General features: G+C 52.3%; 8 protein-coding genes across 8 annotated transcripts; 2 read left to right on the plus strand and 6 right to left on the minus strand.

The window, feature by feature from the left end:
* Nucleotides 1–728: 728 nt before the first annotated feature.
* Nucleotides 729–2,349, minus strand: A1O3_06057 (uncharacterized protein; the record flags this gene model as incomplete). Its single annotated transcript, XM_007736177.1, has 4 exons — nucleotides 729–1,164; nucleotides 1,246–1,347; nucleotides 1,408–1,525; nucleotides 1,581–2,349. The coding sequence occupies 4 exons, from the start codon at nucleotides 2,347–2,349 to the stop codon at nucleotides 729–731; spliced, it is 1,425 nt and encodes a 474-aa protein (XP_007734367.1).
* Nucleotides 2,350–3,392: 1,043 nt separating this feature from the next.
* Nucleotides 3,393–6,636, plus strand: A1O3_06058 (uncharacterized protein; the record flags this gene model as incomplete). The annotated part of the gene is made up of 2 exons (XM_007736178.1): nucleotides 3,393–6,482; nucleotides 6,550–6,636. 2 exons carry the CDS (start codon nucleotides 3,393–3,395, stop codon nucleotides 6,634–6,636), a joined length of 3,177 nt encoding a protein of 1,058 aa, XP_007734368.1.
* Nucleotides 6,637–7,528: 892 nt separating this feature from the next.
* Nucleotides 7,529–7,795, minus strand: A1O3_06059 (uncharacterized protein; the record flags this gene model as incomplete). The annotated part of the gene is made up of 1 exon (XM_007736179.1): nucleotides 7,529–7,795. A coding segment is annotated over one exon (267 nt), but the record flags the coding sequence as incomplete, so codon positions are not given.
* Nucleotides 7,796–7,981: 186 nt separating this feature from the next.
* On the minus strand, nucleotides 7,982–8,420 carry A1O3_06060 (uncharacterized protein; the record flags this gene model as incomplete). Its single annotated transcript, XM_007736180.1, has 1 exon — nucleotides 7,982–8,420. A coding segment is annotated over one exon (300 nt), but the record flags the coding sequence as incomplete, so codon positions are not given.
* A 2,303-nt stretch (nucleotides 8,421–10,723) lies between these two features.
* A1O3_06061 (uncharacterized protein) lies at nucleotides 10,724–11,506 on the minus strand (the record flags this gene model as incomplete). Its single annotated transcript, XM_007736181.1, has 1 exon — nucleotides 10,724–11,506. The coding sequence occupies one exon, from the start codon at nucleotides 11,504–11,506 to the stop codon at nucleotides 10,724–10,726; it is 783 nt and encodes a 260-aa protein (XP_007734371.1).
* Nucleotides 11,507–12,666: 1,160 nt separating this feature from the next.
* On the plus strand, nucleotides 12,667–13,845 carry A1O3_06062 (uncharacterized protein; the record flags this gene model as incomplete). The annotated part of the gene is made up of 2 exons (XM_007736182.1): nucleotides 12,667–12,852; nucleotides 12,943–13,845. The coding sequence occupies 2 exons, from the start codon at nucleotides 12,667–12,669 to the stop codon at nucleotides 13,843–13,845; spliced, it is 1,089 nt and encodes a 362-aa protein (XP_007734372.1).
* Nucleotides 13,846–14,967: 1,122 nt separating this feature from the next.
* Nucleotides 14,968–15,576, minus strand: A1O3_06063 (uncharacterized protein; the record flags this gene model as incomplete). The annotated part of the gene is made up of 1 exon (XM_007736183.1): nucleotides 14,968–15,576. One exon carries the CDS (start codon nucleotides 15,574–15,576, stop codon nucleotides 14,968–14,970), a length of 609 nt encoding a protein of 202 aa, XP_007734373.1.
* A 1,398-nt stretch (nucleotides 15,577–16,974) lies between these two features.
* On the minus strand, nucleotides 16,975–18,876 carry A1O3_06064 (uncharacterized protein; the record flags this gene model as incomplete). The annotated part of the gene is made up of 2 exons (XM_007736184.1): nucleotides 16,975–18,768; nucleotides 18,826–18,876. The coding sequence occupies 2 exons, from the start codon at nucleotides 18,874–18,876 to the stop codon at nucleotides 16,975–16,977; spliced, it is 1,845 nt and encodes a 614-aa protein (XP_007734374.1).
* Between the last annotated feature and the right edge of the window lie 1,174 nt (nucleotides 18,877–20,050).

Here is a 20,050-nt window from a genome sequence, read left to right on the forward strand (position 1 = left end):
CTAGAGAATGGTGGTATCTTGAACATTCCTACACCAGAAGACGAGATGGAACAAGCATCGTTGATATTAGAAGCTTGGGCGGAAATACTCAACGTTACGATTTGCAAGTATACTTGGCTTCTACAGAAAACTCGCTTACTGTTCTCTCAGTGAAAGAGCTGAAGGACGATATGTCAAGGAGGATATATCCTCTTTACTGGCTCAGTACCGTGGTCTTCTTCCGAGCCCTCCTCATTCTCCACTTCTGTATGGCCCTCCTTCTGGAGAGTTATCTATGTGAGGAGGAAACGCCTATATCTTTTGGTTTGAGGTGGATTGAAAATCCCCTCGGACCATCTGTAATTAGGGTACATACATGCCTTTTAAAGTTCAAATTTTCCATGGTCTCCATTAAAGGGGTATGGCGAGAGCCTAAGCCTAGACTTACAGTATATACGCGTGCCTATACCAGCCTTCTGGCTAAAGGGCAAGGCTGCGAATGCCTAAGTTAGTGCCCAAAGCTTGACAATGCCAGCATGCACCGCGGGTTGTTCTGCAACCACTTTGACAGCAAATATGAAGATTTCTTGCTCTACCGGACTACATCTTTCTTTCTAAGCTCCTATGTACACTCGGTCGCTTCGGGAATTTTCCCCTCCAGAAAGTAACTTACTCGGTCTTCACCGAAGATGGCGGACAAGTCTAGTCTCTTGTACCCGTAGATTCCTTTGGCTCCTGGCTCACCCTACTTAGACCAGCGTGTACTTCTCTTGATACGAGATCGGCCCGTTCTGGAAGTTCAACTTGGTCGTGGTGTTGTAGTTCCACCAGAAATCCAAGTACTGGGGAAACCCTCGCTTGGCCACTTCACAGGTCTCAACAAAACTGGGAGCGGCATTGACGATGGCGGTGAAATTGCTGAACGGGCATGAAAAGCCTGGCCCGCTTTGGCATTTGGGCCAGGGTACCACGGCCTCGTTGATGACGGCACGGACGAAAGTGCCGGCACTGCTCATGGCGGTAGCATTGCAGGTCAGTCGCTCAAGCACAAGATGACCGCCCATAGGCACCATATCGGCGGCGTTGTAGGGATTGGGGAACGGGATCGTGTTGTTCGGCAACGGGGAGGATGGGACATCTAGGCCAAGAGCCGCCAGGACCGGTGTAATGTAGGCGTCGTGGGCGCTGGTTGCAAAAAACAACAACAAATCAGTATGACAGAAGCTAACACCAGATGGATGAAGCTCAAGGGCGTTGAACACATACAAGTTCCACGACATGCTCAGATGCTCCGGTCCGGCTTCAAAGAGTGCAAGCGATGCGTTGGCGAAGACTTGACCGACGGCCACCTGGTAGTGGTCGCCGGGGCTAGGACGTCCCTGTCAGTTCAAGCAGTCCACAAGTACGGTTAACTTGCACTGTACACACCCTGAGCAATAGTAGTAGGAGAGACTCTGGACATAGCCAAATGCAACCCATTCATCCAGCGTAAAGGCGTTGATCCACGGCGAGTGAGGTCTGGCCTGGAGCTCAAAGGTGGCGGTACCTGTTATAGTAACATCATCAGCAATCACACCTTGAATGGGTGGTGGGCAACCCACTCATGAGAGACACGATATCGCTCGAGTTTAGATTGAGGCCTGGGTTCTGAGAATTGAATCTCTGCGCAGCAACCTCGAATTGAGGAAAGGTTCGCGTCGTATAGAAACACGCAAGTAACCCTGTGTCGGGAAGACAGGTAGGGGTCAAGCTGTCCGCGCCCTGGGTATAGTTTTCGGAAATGATGTTGAGGGCGGCGTTCGTTGAATAGTTGTAACCGAAGAAGCCTTGACCGAAATACCTGGCTGTCTCAACGACTCGTTCGTATCCACCAGCGAAGATAGGAACAATGGATTCGCCGTTCCACAAATGCCCGTATCGAGCACGATACTCGGAGCCGCGCCTAAATGCATGCAATAAGCCTGAGTACGGGCCGGAAAACGTCTCCTGCTCTAGAAGGCCGGGGTCGGCGAGGTAAGAGGTCCAGTCGTCCAGGAAAGCGAGGTCACCCTGCCAGCTAGAGATCCCGGCCCCATACACTTTGCCCAGGGCAGCCTTAATGCCGGCGGCTGTAGTGGCATCGGGATACCGCTCGCCGTGGCGCATCAGCATGATGACCTGGTCGACAGCACATCCCGCAGGCGGGTTGGGGTCAATCCCATAGCCCACACGGTCCGAGTAAGGTCCAATGCCACCGGTATGCTTGAGAACGTTGTATGAATCGTAAAAGGTTTGAGGAAATTGTTTCTCAAGGTAGCCATTATAAGGTCGCGATGCGGCAAAGACCCCCGAGGTAAGGAGCACTGCGGCAAGAACACTGAGAAGGGCCATCGTTTCTGGTTGCACGGACAATAGCAGACTTTGAGAGAGCAGCCGAGAAAAGAGACACAAGCACGAAGAACACAAACCTTTCGTTCCTGGGGGATGGGAGCAGCTCTTTTAAAAGCTTGCCTTGCCGTAGAAGTAAAACTTCAAGATCAATAGTTCATAGCAAGCGTGGATCCTACGCGCATACACCACTATGCTTGCAAGAAGAAGCTCTCGTAGCGCACCCGGCTATACGAAAGTTGGTGGCCTTGCAAGACACGTGAGTATCGAGTCGAATATGATTGGATCCTACAGACGTCGGCAGTGCCTGCCTTTTCGTCCGCCGACATCGATATCGACATCGACACCAAGATTCTTTGAGCAAACAAGCTACTCACAAAGTGAGCTTATTCAGGTCACAGTGCGGAGATCGGCTATGTTAACGCCCACGTGGTCACAATTGACATCAATGAAGCGGGGGGAATTCCACAGGCCTTTCACATATGTACCGTCCGTACCATTTAGAAACCTGCCAATAGAAACGTGTGGAGGCACAGCCGCCTCAAGGGAGAGTAGATTTGGCCCAGGATGATTGCCGCACTACCTGGCATAGGTCCCGCTGCGTGGCTTGGAGACAAACAAAAGGGAGAGAATGATGGAAAGTAGAAGGAGATGAGATAAAGCTCGAGGATCATGTGGTAATGGCCTTATGTTCCTCCGTAGTGGGCAAGCTTTCTCTATGCTCCACCGTGCTCTGGTCTGGCCTTCACACGTGACAGGCTGCGATCATCGGCCGTGTGCAACGCGGCTCAAAGGCGCAGTCTCACACGAACGAGCTTGTGAGAGTCCGTGGGTCTGGGAAATTCGTCTGCCTAGGATTATGTCAGTGATCGAATCCACCGCTTGACGTCTTATTAGCCAGTCACTTCCACTCCGTCACGCTGGCCTTCTTCGTCGCAGCTCCCTACCACGTCGCGGAGAGAAGGAGGAAGTCGGTCAAAACAGGGGCGCTTTATGACGGCTTCGGCAGGACGCAAGCTGTCGACGACCACCTCCCCCATCCCAACATGTCTTATCAAGGCCATGTCAGCGGCACCGGCCGCAACATCGACATGACCAAGTCCGAAACCGAGCTCGCCGTCAACATCCGCAAAGCCACCAGCATCGAAGAGACCGCCCCCAAGCGCAAACATGTACGAAGCTGTATCGTCTACACGTGGGACCACAAGTCCTCCCTATCCTTCTGGTCCGGGATGAAGGTGCAGCCGGTCATGGCCGACGAGGTACAGACCTTCAAGGCCCTGATCACCATCCATAAGGTGCTGCAGGAAGGCCATCCGGTCACGGTCAAAGAGGCGCAACAAAATGTCAATTGGATTGAGAGTCTGGCCAGAGGCGTTACGGGTGAAGGCCTGAAGGGATACGGCCCGCTCATTCGAGAATACGTTTTCTTCCTCCTGGCCAAACTATCCTTCCACCGGCAGCATCCAGAATTCAACGGCCTGTTTGAATATGAAGAGTACATCAGTTTGAAATCCATCAACGACCCCAATGAGGGCTACGAAACCATCTCGGATTTGATGACCTTACAGGACCAAATCGACACCTTTCAAAAGCTTATCTTTTCGCATTTCCGCGGCGGGGCAAATAACGAATGTCGAATCGCTGCCCTGGTGCCCTTGGTGCAGGAGAGTTATGGAATCTACAAGTTCATCACCAGCATGCTGCGAGCAATGCACACAACAACCGGTGACGACGAAGCTCTGGAGCCCTTGCGCACGCGATACGACGGTCAACATTATCGGCTAATCAAGTTCTACTACGAGTGTTCGAATCTGCGCTATCTCACCTCTTTGATCACCGTCCCCAAACTGCCGCAGGATCCGCCGAATCTGCTGGCCGAGGAAGAGGAGCGCCCGGCTCTGCCTAAACGACCGACCAAAGAGATCGAGAAAGCTCCGACCCCCGTCTCCAAGAATGGTATCCCAGACCCGAAAGACATGGAAGATTTCTGGTCAAGAGAAGCGCAAAGACAACAGGAGGCTTATGAGGCCGAGCAACGTCGATTGCAACAGGAGTGGGAGGATCAACAACGGGAACAGATGAGGTTGCAACAAGATGCTCAACGGGCGTTTGAGGATCAACAAAGACTGCAACTAGAGCAGCAACGTTTGGCTCAAGAACAACTCATGCGCGATCAAATGCAGGCTCAGACTCAAGGCCGAATGGCCGAACTAGAGCGAGAGAACCTCGCGGCGAGGGCGCAGTACGAAAGAGATCAATTGATGCTTCAGCAATACGACCAGAGAATGAAGGCGCTCGAAGAGCAGCTGCAGCAACTCAACAACAATTTCCAAATGCAGTCGCAGTCGAAAGATGACCAAATCTCCGCGCTACAAGAACAAGTCAACACATGGCGACACAAATATGAGGCGCTCGCAAAGCTGTATTCTCAACTGCGGCAGGAACATTTGGACCTGCTCCAAACCACAAAGTCGCTGAAATTGAAAGCCGCATCGGCCCAAGAAGCCATTGACCGCCGGGAACGACTGGAACGCGAGATGAAAACCAAAAACCTCGAGTTGGCCGACATGATCCGCGAACGTGACCGAGCTCTGCATGAGAAAGATCGTGTTCAGGGCGGACATCGTGAAGAACTCGAGAAGCTGAAACGCGAGCTGAGGTTCGCGATTGACCGTGCCGAAGAGGCGGAGAAAGCCAAGGGGTCTGAATTGTCTTCGATGCTCGCCAAATACAATCGTGAGATGGCCGACCTCGAGGAAGCTTTGCGAAATAAGACGAGACAGCTCGAGGAGATTCGATCCAAGCATGGCGACCGCGATGAAGACCATGAACAGGCGCTCCGTGAAAAAGATGAGGAGATCGAGATCTACAAGTCTGGAATGGAACAAGCCTTGGAAGAATTGGAAGAACTCAAGCTAGGCAGCAATGAAACCGACGGTGCACTCGACGGTGCCATTGACGAAGTGCTCAAGGCCAACGTGAACAAGATCAACGATATCATTGACTCAGTTCTGCAGAGTGGTGTACAGAGAGTGGATGACGCTATGTACGAACTCGACTCTCCCATGCAGGCTGGTAATCAGAATGCCACCGCTCCCTACGTGTTGTCACAGATTGAAAAGGCATCTGCCAGCGCGACCGAGTTTTCAACAGCATTCAACAACTTCGTGGCCGAGGGGCCAAACAGCGATCATGCTGATATCATCAAGACCGTCTCGGTCTTCGCAGCGTCCATTGCTGATGTTCTCTCCAACACCAAGGGTCTAACTCGGTTTGCAACAGAGGAAAAGAAGGGCGACCAGTTGATTGACGCCGCTCGACAATCCGCTCTGGCAACCATTACCTTTTTCCGGAACCTCCAATCCTTCCGGCTCGAAGGACTGGAGCCCATGCAAAAGAGCGATGTCGTGATCAACAACAATCATGATGTCCTGATGAAACTCCAGAAACTCTCCAAATTGGCCGATGCTTTTGCACCAAAGGGCAGTAAGCTCAGCACCACCGGAGACTTGGGTGATTTGGTGGACTCCGAATTGACCAAGGCGGCCAACGCCATCGACGCCGCCGCTCAGCGGTTGGCCAAATTGAAGAACAAGCCCCGAGAAGGATATTCCACCTACGAACTGAAGATCCACGATTCCATTCTCGAGGCCGCCGTTGCCGTGACCAATGCCATTGCACAACTGATCAAGGCTGCCACAGATTCTCAGAAAGAAATCGTGCGTGAAGGCCGGGGATCTTCGTCCCGCACAGCCTTCTACAAGAAGAACAACCGCTGGACCGAAGGACTGATCTCGGCGGCCAAAGCGGTGGCTTCGTCGACAAACACACTGATTGAAACCGCGGATGGTGTGATCAGCGGTCGAAACAGTCCCGAACAGCTGATTGTGGCTTCCAACGATGTTGCCGCGAGCACGGCACAGTTGGTTGCCGCTAGCCGAGTCAAGGCCAGTTTCATGTCCAAGACCCAAGACCGCCTCGAACAGGCATCCCGTGCGGTCGGTTCGGCTTGTCGAGCATTGGTCCGGCAAGTTCAGGATATTATCAAGCAGAAGCAGCGAGATGAGGGTGAGAATGTAGACTACGGCAGTCTCAGTGGTCATGAATTCAAGGTGCGGGAGATGGAGCAACAGGTATGTCTTAGCTGGCTTTGGGTTGGTCGGGTGTTGGCATGGGCTGCGCTAACTTCTACTCCCGCAGGTTGAAATCCTTCAGTTGAGAAATGCTCTCGATGCTGCGCAGGCTAGGCTGGGTGAGATGCGTAAGATCTCTTACCGAGAAGACTGAGCGGAGAACACTCAAGACGGGGACCAGTTCCACATGCATGGACCGGCTTCGGGTGAAACCATACATGGTACAACGTACCGCACAATCAGATCTCCTAGAATGAAAGACTTGCCAGTGTGTGAGCCAGTGTGTGAGGCGCTACAGGCAGGCGGGAGGGTCAGGGGGAGTAACCAACGGATGAGCCACATGAACTGGGCGAGATCAAGGCCAGCGTGCCATTTGCACGTTCTTCCCCATCTTGCTTCCATCACGATGTGTCCCTCCGCTACGATATCTTTGCCTCCAAGAAGTATCGACGTCCAGGTCGTTACTTATGGATACCCACGACGACCCCCGAAACACATGGCAGGATGTATACTGGGCCAGGATCGCAGACAGTTCTTTTGTGGTGTGAAAGCCAGCTTGTTCTTTACAACGACTGGAGCTTGGAGCGAATCATTCTTCAATGCTATACTAAAGCTGGTATCTTACCAGGTAATACTACGGAGTACTACTATGTGTTTTGTGAGCGCTGGCCCTTGGTGCCCGCCGCATTCTCCCGTGGTGTGTTGTGAATTTGGCCTGTATGTAGTTCGAATTGTCGTAGTTTCGGATTAATCTTTTCAATATCACCTTCCTCTAGCACACAAGGATCCTCCTTCTCCACCGCCTCCGCCGCCTCCGCCGCCTGCTGAAGCCATGGGGTCAGTCTCCTGCGCCACGATCCTTGCTCCTACCTTTTGACCGAGTGCTGAAATCTGGCTCGAATGTCGGAAGACAACTGTATCGTTCAGCACTTGATGATGGTCTGATCTCGATTGGCCTGTCTCGCAACCACGACTGTCGCCTGTCGCCTGTAGCCGGCTGCCTGCGCTTGACCTACAAGTCAACGAAGCCAATTCAGCCACCGCCCAAGGCTAGGAGGGATATGAAGAGGAATTGTATCTTTCTCTAAATCCTGGATCTCCAATGTAAGAGGTCTGTTTCGTAAATGTAGAAACCCCTGGTCTTCGATGATGAGTGAATGACCTGATTCGAGGGAAATGACCCGACCAATTCTTGATATAACTTGGGACAAACTGCGATATAGATTCTTTCTCAGTTGCTTGTTTGTGTGACCAGTATCCCAGAATCTTGAAAGGATCTCTCCTTGTGTCTTGTCAATATATTTTAGATAACCGCCTAGTTCATTTGAAAGGTTGGTTTGATTCGGGGTCATGTTGGAGGGAGCATGACGATGGAGCTAAAAGAAGAGCTGGCTGCGGAGGTAGTGGAACAAAGCGAGGAGAGGAGGCCGATGCTCGACAGCGGTAAACTATGACGGGGGCATTAGTAACGAGTTCTTGTCGTCGCTTCAAGTTATGGGAAAATGTATATATTGACCACCTGAGAGTGCAAAGCCATAGGGATGAGGAACCGACACACCAGGGCAAGTCTCCGAAATCCACGTATAGGTTGTAGCCTAGCACCGGAGCTTCTCATCACCATTTCTGGGGTCGTTTTGATCATTCACACGGCAAGGGAGCGGAAATCGAATGGACGCGTTTCGAGTTTGCAATGGTCAGCAGGACACATAGATTGAAGCTGCCATATATCTGATCTTCTACATGTGATAAATGGCATGGTGAAGAGGAGGGTAGCCCAAGGTGATGTGCAACTCGCCTTTCAACCAGGAGTTGGCGTTTGTAGATGTGGTTGTAGAACTGGCACTGCGCCTGCGGGTACGGCAGATGAAGGAGGGTGTTCGTCCCTCTTTGTGAGGCTTCCTGGTACGTGAATTCCCCCTGCAGTAGGGAAGGGTTGCAGGCATGGCGAATGCATCGTTGATCGAATGTTCGGCCACGAAGGCTTGCTTGCTCGATTCTCGAATGCGTTCAAGTTGGGGAAGAACTTCAATGATCTCATGATCATTTCTGGAAAGTATGGCGAACGGTGCTAGGACGACTATGGCGTATCACTAACTATCACGGATACATCTCCGGGCTGCTGCGGAACGCAAATGACTTTGATATCATTAGGACTTTCGCCTGATGACTTGTTAGGTATGGGCATCTAGCCATGACTTTGTCGGCTGCACGTATCCAGAGTCGTAATACGACGAACCCTCCAAACCCGGAGCGTCGATGCCTTGGAACAGAAACTCGGCGCAGTCCCAACGAGTCGCCAGAAAAAAAAAGGTTTGATATTGCGGAACCATTCACCCGAACCATGCCTTGATACAATCCTCTCTTCTCCACCGGCATAATGCTTGCTCCCCTACATCGTTCTACAATGCCATCCGCAATGGCCGAGGAGGCTGCCTCTGCAAAATATCGCCAATTGAACAACCTCCTGGAAGCGATGCTAAAGCTTCCCACCCTCGAATTGAGCCAGTCTCCTCATATTGACCATTCGCCAACCTCTTATACTTCGTTCCCTCATCATCGAAGCCGTCGATCGTTCTTCTGTGCATTCAGCCGAGTCTTCAAGAAGGATTGGACGAAATCAGAGGCATGATGAAGAGCTTGACAATGTCACGGAAGGCAGATGGGGACTCAGCAAACATCCAATAACGCTTGGGTTGAATTGGGCCCTGCAGTTGATATCCTGTCACGCTCCAGGGTCCACCGGAATTTCAACAATTATCCAGTGCGTTTTGGACAAGACCGGAGATCACGACAAGCAGAACCGGGGAAAGAGAAGATTGTATGGGGTGCTGATACCGAGATATCAACCCCGAGAAGGGATTGAATATTCTTTCACTACGAGTACCCAGTCTTGCTAGAACGCAATGACTGACATCAGTCAAGATCGGATCTCCAGGTGGAGACAGAAACAAATAGTGGGAAGCGGTCTGCGGTCAGATTTCCCCAGTTCCCACAAGGGCGATAGCGCGTGGACCAGGTGGATCGTTGGGTCCTCGAAGTGTCTCGTGGGTGCAATGATGGAGATGCCGTGGAGTACAATACCCGGTGGGTATCAGTAAATCCACTCTCCAAAAAGCATTCAGATTTGACACTCTCGCGACATCTGTCGAGGTAGCACGGTCGAAGGGAAACTACACATATCGAAGCAGCTCCTCAGGCTCAGGCCTTCCAACTCAATCTCTCTGAACATGAAATGGGTCTCACAAGGCTAACGGATACCAGGTCGTCCAGCACCTGCTCCAGGGCCGCATCTTCCCTCTTTCACCAGTGCAGACGCACTTGGTTTTCGCCACCCCGATTCCGTCGGTGGAAGCATCATGCCAGGACTGGATCGATGATGTGAGTTGCGCACTAGGTACGAGCCTCTGTGCTTGACGATCAGCCTATAATTGGAGCGCCTTTGGGGTCAAGCTAGACATCCGAGATAGACTCCGGATGTCCACAGGCTGTCTGTGTCTGCTAGAGAGATCGGCGATCTGAGCAGCGCATCCCCCCGCCCTATTCGAAACGGGAACTACAGACTACAGTCCTAGTCCGCCTCTCTGGACAGCCAGCGTCCCGACAATCATGTTGTGTTCGATGGTACCAGTAGATAGTTTCTCGCTCACACTTCACTTGGGTTCAAAAGAAGGATTCATAGCCCGTCTGAGTCAAGAACAGCGACTAGGAGACCACCGGCAGAGCCAGCGCCAGCGTCAGCATCAGAGCCTCGAGATGCGAATGAGGTCACAGGTTTCTGACCGACAGCAGCCACGTCTGTCTACACCACAGTCCTGGATCAGTTACATCGACAGAGTGCCTCTTCCACACCTCGGCCACTTGAAAATTACATTTCCCCCACAATGGAGGGATGTCCGATCTGGACCAACGAACTCAACCACTTGACTTACAACTAATAACGGTCCAATGGTGAGTATAGCTGACGGTTTCGTGTTACCGGAGACAGGGATGGTCGAAGACGTGGGTCCGTTACTTTTCAGTCAGACCTGGAACTGGGGAAGGGCCCGAAAGGAGGACAACGAACCCAGGAAAGTCTCTAGCAAGGGGGCCGATTTAGGAATGCCCAGCTCACCCGGTCACCAAAAAAAAACCCTGCAATGGACAGATTTGCGTTTTGATTGCTCTACAGGCCTCAGACTGGGCCCACACGGATCCTTCGATACCTGAGTTGATTCGACACTTCCCTGAAGTAGGCCAATACCTCAACATTCCAGTGACAGGTCATTCTTGTTGCCAGTGCCAGCTTGGGCCGTTGCTGCAACTTCCGCCGGCGTGTCTTTCATTTTCTTCCGGGCTCGATATCGCGCCGCTGCATCGGCATTGCGTCTTTTCGCCCCGGCCTGTGACTTAGTCGTGACGGTGCTCGGCACAGGTACGAGAGGAGGGCTTTGCTCGGTGGACAGAGCCAACTGGAACACTATCTCTCGCCCCTGGTCAATCCCACCTGGTGTCTGGATGATGGTAGTTCCGGTGGTGCCTTTGGGTGACGTGCCTTTGGGTGGCGTGCCTTTGGGTGGCGTGCCTTTGGGTAGGTCGTGACGATGTGGCGATGATCGACGATCGACCGGTCCATCAGTCTTGTCAACAGACACAGGCAATGCCTCCTCCGTATTGCATGTCTGGGAGATGGTTGGTGGGGAGTCTGGTTGATTGATTGACGGGGTCGCATGGACGGTTGGTGACCATGGTTGGGTGAGCACCTTGAGAGCCAGAGGACATCCACTCGATTCAGTCCCGGCTGTATCGAGGACGGTGATGGCTTGTCCCTGATCCGGACAGAGATGTGGTCTCGCCATCATTGTCTCTGCTTGATCGGAAGGCGAAAAAGTCTCTGGGAGATCTGTTCGTTGTCCACTCCGAATTTCGCTTTCCGCGAGACTCGGCAATGGGTTCAGGAGACTGTCCACGCTCATCTTCCGGCGAGAAGGGGAATCCACGGAATCAGATGGGTTCAAAAGATCGGGGATCTTGACCGCGCAGGCCATGTCGGCTGTCGAGGCTCCTATGAGGAACCGGGAGGGCAGTCAGTGGTCGGTACTGGGCACCAGTTCAGGTCAGTCAAGCCCCCAAGAGTACAGAGGATGGCAAAGGGAGAACACATCAGAGTTCGAGTTGAAGAATCGACCTCGAGGATATAGGATAATACGGGCGATAAGAGAATGCTGTTGGTAGCCGTGTGAAATGAATGAATCAAGGGAGCCAGCAACGTCGGTGGCGCGGCTGAAGGTGTCCAGGAGAAACCTACTCGAATGCAAGGAAGGAAAGAGTATAGATCATTGGAGGATCCTCACATGCGGTGACCTCTGTCTGCAGTTCTCTGGCCTCTAGTACCTGTCATCTGTCCTAGCTAGCGCCAGTGGCAGTCTTGCAACCAACTGACAGCAATGGTAACGCGCTGTGCAAGGCCGAAAGCAGTCGTGGTAGTGGCAGTAGCAGGGATGCCAGGATTGGGATTGGGATCAGATCTCGATCTCGCCAGTCGCCATGCGTGGGAATCTGGGAGTTTGGACGCTTTCAAGCGACGCAGTGTCCGTCTGAGGTGGCCGCCTTGAGGTCTCATGTCTCAGGTCTGAAGGCGAGCTCCGGCGTAGGGTTGGATGGTGGTCAATCTTACTAGGATGTCGCCTCTGGCCCTGGGGTGCGGTGGTCCTGCGGTCCTTAGGATCAGGGGTCTTGGACTGCGGATGCCTCAGCCTAAGGCTCACACTCCAACCATCCAACCAACCAATCTGCATCTTACGTCACGCAGTATCTCTCTCTTTAACTCTCTGCCTCCCTCATTCCCTCCCTCCCTCCCTCTCCGCTCTCACGCATTCAGGCAGTCGATATTAAGCAGTCGATATTACAACCAAGACGAAGATTCCCATCCCAGCGAACCTGATCGCCGATTCAGTTGAGGAGTCCCACTTCTGGAAGACCCATCATACAAATGACTCGAGGCAAACGCTCTCGCTCGGAACGCTCGTCGGCTGAGGTTGAAGACGGAGACGGAGACAGACCTGGCTCTCGGCAAAAAGGCTGTTAGTATTGTCCGTGATTTTGTCAACGTTCTCGCGTAATTGACGGTCACCCAGTGTACGGATACATCGTTGTGAAGTCTCAAAAGAGCCTACATGAAAGACCAATCGAAGCCATTCTCGCCGGTATGGATCACCCCCCACCAGAGCAGCCTCACCCAAGGGGCCCCCGAGACTCGTCCGCCCTCTTCAACGCCAGAGTCCTAGAGAGAGTGCAAAATGCGTTTGCGGAGGATCCCACCGTCGACCTTAAATCCTGGTTCCCGATGGACTATTCCTCACGTCTCCAAAAGCAGAAGATATATGAGCAGAAGGTATATGGAGAGCGAGTGGAGGCCGAAACCACAGATGAGGATGAGAGCCAAAGTCCTCAAGAAGCTGTCCATGATGCTACCTAACTACAGGACAATAGTACCGTTGACATTCCCTTTCCACTGGCACAAAGTGTGCTCCTGTTACTGGAACTTGCAGGTCACGATGCAGACGCGGTTGTAAGCAAAATCAAGAGGGTCATCCAACGAGTGAAAGTACTGTGGCAGTCCGAGTTTGCACCTGATCACGCTGTGATCAAGTGTAACCGCCGCATTGTCCTCAAAGTCATCCGAGCCACGTCAGACTACACCGAGTACACGAGTATGCGATTTCTGCAAGAGAACCACCCCGAGGTCCCAGCCCCGAGGCCTCTTGGTGTCATTTCAGATTCCCGCCATACTTACATATTCATGTCATTCATTCCTGGAGTTAGTCTCGACAGAGTCTGGGACTACCTCAGCGATGAGAAAAAGATATTCATCAGAAGGCAGTTAGACACCATTCTCACCAAGATGCGGGTGCCCATCACTCTACCTCTACCGCTGGGAGGCACGGCCGGAGAAGGTTGCAGGCACACCAGGCGTTATACACACCGTTCCAAGACCCAGTTATATTCCTGTCCACAGTTTGTCGATTTCCTGCTCTCCAACCCGCACTATGCATCGAAGCCTTATGTTCGTCTGTTCCGGAAGCTCTGGAAATCACAGGAGTCGTCCATTGTCTTTACCCATGGCGATCTTCGACTAAGCAATATCATGGTGCGGGCGGTATACACTGACCCCGAAGAGATGCCTCGCGTGAGTGGGATCGTTGATTGGGAGGAGAGTGGACTGTACCCGGATTGGTGGGAAGCCGCCAAAGTGACGCGATCTGTGACGCCTGACGATGCGGACGAGATGGACTGGATTTCCTATCTTCCTCGCAGCATTTCTCCTCGACTCTTTCCGATAGCATGGTTGGCCGAACGCGCCTGGGGGACCGTGAATGCTATCTGAGCTTCGGGATGCTGGAGCACTTTCTACGCTCAGTGGTTAATGCCCGGTGGCAGGGCGGCGGCGGCGGCGGCGGTGGCGATGGTCATACAGTATTTACAGTCCGCTCGGGGGGCTTACTGTAGGCCTCGGCTTGTGCATTGATTAGGTCCGGAGTACGGAGTACAGTCAGTATTCAGTAGGTGGTAAAGCTTTGCTACCACCCATCAGATGTCTACACAGAGCAAGGATTTCCATGTCTAGTGAGCCTTTGATGGCCATTGAAGTCAGGTACTACGGTAGATATGATATATATGCTAAATGACCAACGGCCGAGGCCTCCCTCGATTCACCCTCATAATCTGCAGAACTTGATCTGATGGAGATTGCAGCCAGAGGAAGTGCAGGCAACAAAAATAAGATTTGAAAATGAAGTCGGATTCGCATTCGCATTACTATCAAAAACATCCCTAACTCCATCCTATCATCAATCGTGGTCTTCGCGTGGCTGACCTGTATACTGTGTACTGTTACTGGCTACTGCCGGGTCGTGTCTCTCGTGTCTCGTGTCTCGTCTCTCAGAGGAGCGACATGTTCGCCGAGTCACGCTCCATCAGACAGATACCTCTGAAGCAAAAACTTGCCTGGCCGCTCGTGCCTCTTCAACCACATAATCCATGGTCTGGCCGTGACACCATCCCCCAACCCTGCCCAACTACCCCTCCACCTTCGTTCCAACAAGAATCCACAGCCCAGACCCAGATCCAGCACATAGTCGGCACGGGAGGAAAGCCCCTTCATGCCAACTTCACCCTCGGCAATGTCGGTGTCGGTATATGTCTCCAATCCATCCTTCGGCATGCCTAGACGTTGTCTTGGGTCTGCAAAGGGTTATGTGGAGAGGACTGGCTTTTTGGACTGTGCCATACTCGGCGTCAACCTAGGTCTGACGATCGGGTGAAGTGATGGAAGATACCAGGTTTGAGTAACAACACTGGCCCGAGAGTGATCTCCAATGACAGCACTGTTTTGTAGGCTTCTCTGCATCTTGGTCTTCGTCTTGTCTTCCTCTGCAACTATCCTGCCCTCGTCTTGGATATCAGATTGCAGAATGTTGAGGGCGGCCATTTTCAAAACATGGAAAGTTCAAAGATCCGCCAGTTCGATGTGGCCCACCGGATCCCCCGATTCTCGATTCGAGGCTTGTTTATGGCTGGGTACTCGCTTAACAACGTTCAGTGCACTGGAAGCTGGAAAAGGAAAAGGCGCATCGTATAAGGCTTGCAATGTCCTCGAAGCACATTTGCTTGAGGTGTAGGTCTCGTGGTCGCAGTGCTGCAGATTCTCCGCATAAACCTCGCCAGGGAGCCGCCCATGGCCACGGCTGGAGACCGCCCGGCGTGAAGCAATGCCGAATAAATCCTGCAAGGCCACAAATCCGGAGTGAATTGTCGAGAGGAGGTCAGTCCGAGAACATGTACAGGTGTCGGCTTCCTTGGTCTTGTTGCTTTTACATCTCATCTCGCCAGAAGACGGATCGCAGATTGACATGATGTCGGAACGTCGAATCCTAGGAATAGGAGCGTCGTGGACTTCGAGCAGAACTGCCCAATAGATGGAAAAGAGCCCGATTTGGAAGTCAGGCTTACCCAACTGTCGACCGAACAAGATGGTCTTGCCAACGATGGATTCAATGTCAAGTTTCAGGGCATTAGCGGGCACTTGGCTAATCAACACGCCCTGGAACCAATGCATGATCCCTTCAGACGATGAGCCCGGTTCTCATCTTTCACACGGCATCCTGACCAGAGCTTTGGCAACAGGAGAGGATCGTTGTTTGGGTCCACGTCTAGAAAGAAACCGGTTCCCTCGTGAGTATCACGGTCGCCGGCGGACCTGGAAGGTAGGTCCATGTAGAACTGCCCGTAAGCGAAAAATAAGACTGCATAGGCCAGTTCGCGGAATGAGAAGTATCGTGAGTTGTGGGTTTGAGCTGATACCAGAACACTGTAGACTGGCACTGGATGAATTCATGAAACACTGCAAGCCCGAAGAGTTGCCGTACGGGTAAACACCTCGTGGATTCGTCTTGGATTGACCCTCGGCACTGCATGCTGTCAATACCTGATAGTATCAAGTCATGTGGCTCGTCTGAACCGGCGAAATAATTTTGAAGGTTGGCCTCTCGGCAAATTTCCAGGGAAGAGTAGAAAGCGTGGTCCCGAGCAATGAGAGGTCCGGTGGCAGAGTCAAAAGGCCCAGAGAGAAAGCTTCGGCTAAAGTTGACGAGGTCAAAGCCAAGCGTATTGTTGACCACGAAAATCTCGTTGTCGAGATAACCCCAGTCAAGCGGAGGCGTCCAGTGAACCCGAGCATTCCCATCGAGGATCCCCATACAGGCGGGCATTTCGACAAGACACATTTCGACATCCATCTTACGGCGCAAACCGAGAAGGAAGATGGTGCCGAGCGGACAATAGGGGGCATATCGCGTCTTGTCGATAGTGATTGTCAGATATTGATCGTCCAAATTACTGGTGTAGAAGGTTGCGGGTTAGACATCCCAGCATATCCACCAGCCGCTCACTCGTGTCATTTTCGGTCCAGAAAAAATGTGCGGAGTTTCGTAAAATGCGAGACTTTCAAAGCACCACTTGCCAGCCCTAGAAACTGCTCATTGCGACGAATGATGCACTGTTTCCATGTTTTTCAAGGGCTTAAAAGGGAGGAGTGGGAAGGTGTGTAGGCGTCCACTCTGAGGCTGTAATCAGATGTTGTAGATTTGCAGTATAAGTCATGAAGAGAAGGGCTTCGCCAACGGCCCGGTAATGAAAAGGCATTAGGTAAGCTTTGGCTTCACATTTGAGCCACTCTGATGTACAAGACGTAGAGAATGTATTCCCAGCTGGAGGGAGACGGAAACTGCTGACAGTGTTGTGAGTGTGGTCCAAGTTACTTCAGCCCGGAGCTGTGAGATGAGGACATGATGGTGTTCAGACTTTGAAGAGAATAACCTGGGCCTCGGACAAAGAAAGGAGACCCTTGAGCCGTGCTGACTTATCTCCTAATTCGCTCTGCCGTTCCTTTGGAGAGAGAGAAGGGATGCTGTTGGTGCGCATCTTCGTCTGCTATGCCTCGTTCGTCGCTGTCATCCTAAGCCTCACCATGTATCCAGTCATCGCTGTATACCTCCTCCGGGGGAATATCTTCGCCATTGACGATAGCCCATTCAAAGACTTCCTTCGAGGCTTTCCGCGACGCTTCCTGATCAAGTGGTTTCTCCGGAAACTCGATGGGTAACCTCTGCTGAATTCCTGGAGTGCAATGTTCTAAAAAGCCTTCGATAGGATGAGTGTTGAAGCCCTGGTCTTTAACGACGGAACCATTTCGAAGCGTCCATTGCCAGTGTAGGTATTCCAGGCGGTGCCTCTTACAGTGTAGATGACAGGCAACTCGCAAGACACAATTTTGCGAAGTAGAGTGGCCAGGAGGCGCCCAGGGTGCGTATGGAAAATCTTCGTAACTTAGCTCATCGTCGACGACTGGGGGAAGGTAAAGTAGGCGCCAGACGTCGGCCCTTTGGATCTTGTCATTCGTCCCTTCACAGATATATGATCCTGAACCAGCAATGTCCATGAATGACTGAGGACAACCAGTCCATGGATAGCCGTTGACATGGAGTAGAGGATTGCCCTTTCTGAGTCGACGAAGGACGACTGGTATTAGCCCACTGGCAGTTGCTCCAAGCCAAAGTGCTGAGATACATGGGCGGCGGAAGCGACAAATAGCAGCAAGAATGTCGTGATAGAGACCGGGAGTGTCGACGACCCAGCTGGCTGCTGGCAGTTCATTCAAAACAGGGTGTAGCCAAGGGCTGACCATATTGCACGGTACACCATCCTCCCAGAACATCCCGCAGAGGCTCGACATGACCACTTCAGGGCTGCAACTCAAGCTCATATAGTAAGGAAGTTTGTCATATGCCGCCTTCCACTCAGGTGTAATTGGGTCGACATGGTCGTAGTCCGAGGCTGAAGATGTGGTTGGGGGGATTGGTAATAGAATGCTCGAGCCGTGGCAGTTGTGTGTCGGAAAGGTAAGGGCCGTAGTAAGCGCGATGAGGAACTGACTACCCAGGTTGTGGATGAGAGCGAAATACGACAGAACCTCGAAAGCCTGTCTAGAAGAGAGGGCCCCGTAGGTAGTCTCCGGGTGGGATGTCCAATGTTTGTATGTAAATTTGAGGTCCATCTTGTATGTGTCTGTGCGGGAAATTGACCATGGGGCAAGGTATGTTCCTCCAGGACGGCGAGCGATGAGGGCTTCCCAACCTTGGCCGCGTGATAGAATAGCCTCCCACCATCGAAGGGTGTTCTCGTCCACAACACCGATATCAAGAACTCCACCACAAGGTCCGCGGTGTCGATCTCGAGTTCTCGCGCTTGTGTATCTCATTCTGGCGCCCTCCCCTTGCATCTCCACTAGCCGGGCAGATAGTATGTAGGCCCACCCCATGGCCAACACTCCAATATAATTATCACCGTCTCTGTTCTCGTCCGTTGTGCCAATCCATCGGTTATTTGGACCTTCAAACCTGCATGGTATCGACCCGCTAGTGCCAATTTGCACCAGTTCCGCGATTGTCTGGCGTTTTTCGGTGATGCCACAGCCACTCTCGCCGAGGACAGCCCAAGTTGAGGATGTTTCGGTACACAGGACATCGCTGGAGGACGCACTGTAGCGGATTTCACTACTATGTGCAAGCTTTTCATGCATTGCTGGGACACGGCTGAGCATGTTTTGAGGGTTGGTGGAGGATGGGGAGAGACCACTCCCATGTTGGGAGAGGGCCACGGCCACAAGCTGGTGCCAGTACTCGCGGCTCTTTTGGACTGCAGCCTTCAATTGGTCTTGAGTGGGCTGGAGTTGTTCGTTGTCACCAAGGATCTAGCCACTTCTCAGTTATCCTTGGACGTAGAAGACACAACGAGACAGGTGAATTACCGGAGACAACTCTGGAGGCTGTATGAATTGGCCATGAGTGGCCTCGTCCATTGGAGGTTGCATAGGGCCTCTCGGCGTAGTGGTTGAGGATGATTGTGCTGTATCAGTAAAGGGTGTGAATTGCACTGCAGAAATTCAGCCTCACATAAGGTACGGATGACAGAGGAGAGACAGCGAACAGAGACAAGACTTATCCAAGCTGCGGACATCTACTCCGTACTATAGGTAGACCCCAGCTTTGATCACGTGGACGTAGCTGCTCTGAGTCTCTGTCTTGGCGCACGCACATCGAGGGAATTTGGAACTTGGATCTGCCTCGGCTGGTTCTGTTCTAAACACCTTCGCTTTCAAATTGTTGTCATCTGTGTTACCTGTACGGATACATATGTCGCATTCTCCGCCCGAAATTCAATGCTGGTACTCCGTAGAGGAGCCCCTTAGCCGTCGATCCTGCTATCTACTATCGATACTTTCGGCTGCCCTCGCACGCTCCACCTTACCGTCGCCACCCATCGCGTCTGAGCCCTTAGGGCCCCGTCGCCCCACGAGACGATCGGCGAGTTGAGCCGAGCGATGCGAACTAGACGAGCTTAGTCCTATGGTAGGGCAAAGCGACTCGAAGAGGTGTCTAAGAGGCTAGTCTAGCACACAGTTCACAACGAAAGAGAAAAGGGATTCATAGGACCTAGCCATGTCAAGGGCCCTCGGATTCGACTGTGAGTCAATCAGCCCAAACACACATTCCGATTTAGGCGGCAGAAGCAAACAAGACAATCAAAACTGGAAAGGAAACAAGGTGACACAGGCAAAATGAGCGATTGTACAATTGCCCGCATTTGTTGTGAGTCCGACCAGCTACCATCACCACACTTGCCAGGACTCCTCTGCTAGATAGTTTTTCTGTCATCAGGAGCGAGGGTTTGGGCAAACAATCTGGAGAGCGCTAATGCGGCTATGCATCTCGGTGCTCCCTCCGGAGAGTACAGTTGCTGATAACGCCCGTCTTCATCGGCGATGAAGTTTCTACCTCAACCCGCCTGCACCAAATGTTTGGCCTGCAAGTCATGCCTAACAACGGCCATTGCCAACATCTGCTCTTGCACAATGGCCCTGTTGGTGTCTGTCAGCTCGCTGCATGTCCGGCAAGAGACGGTTGCATGCAGCTGAGTGGTCTTGATCACTAGACCTCGTCACACTTGTCGCTCTTTCTTCTGTCATATTGTCT

Source organism: Capronia epimyces, assembly GCF_000585565.1.
Source record: "Capronia epimyces CBS 606.96 chromosome Unknown aczIQ-supercont1.5, whole genome shotgun sequence".
Taxonomy (NCBI): domain Eukaryota; kingdom Fungi; phylum Ascomycota; class Eurotiomycetes; order Chaetothyriales; family Herpotrichiellaceae; genus Capronia; species Capronia epimyces.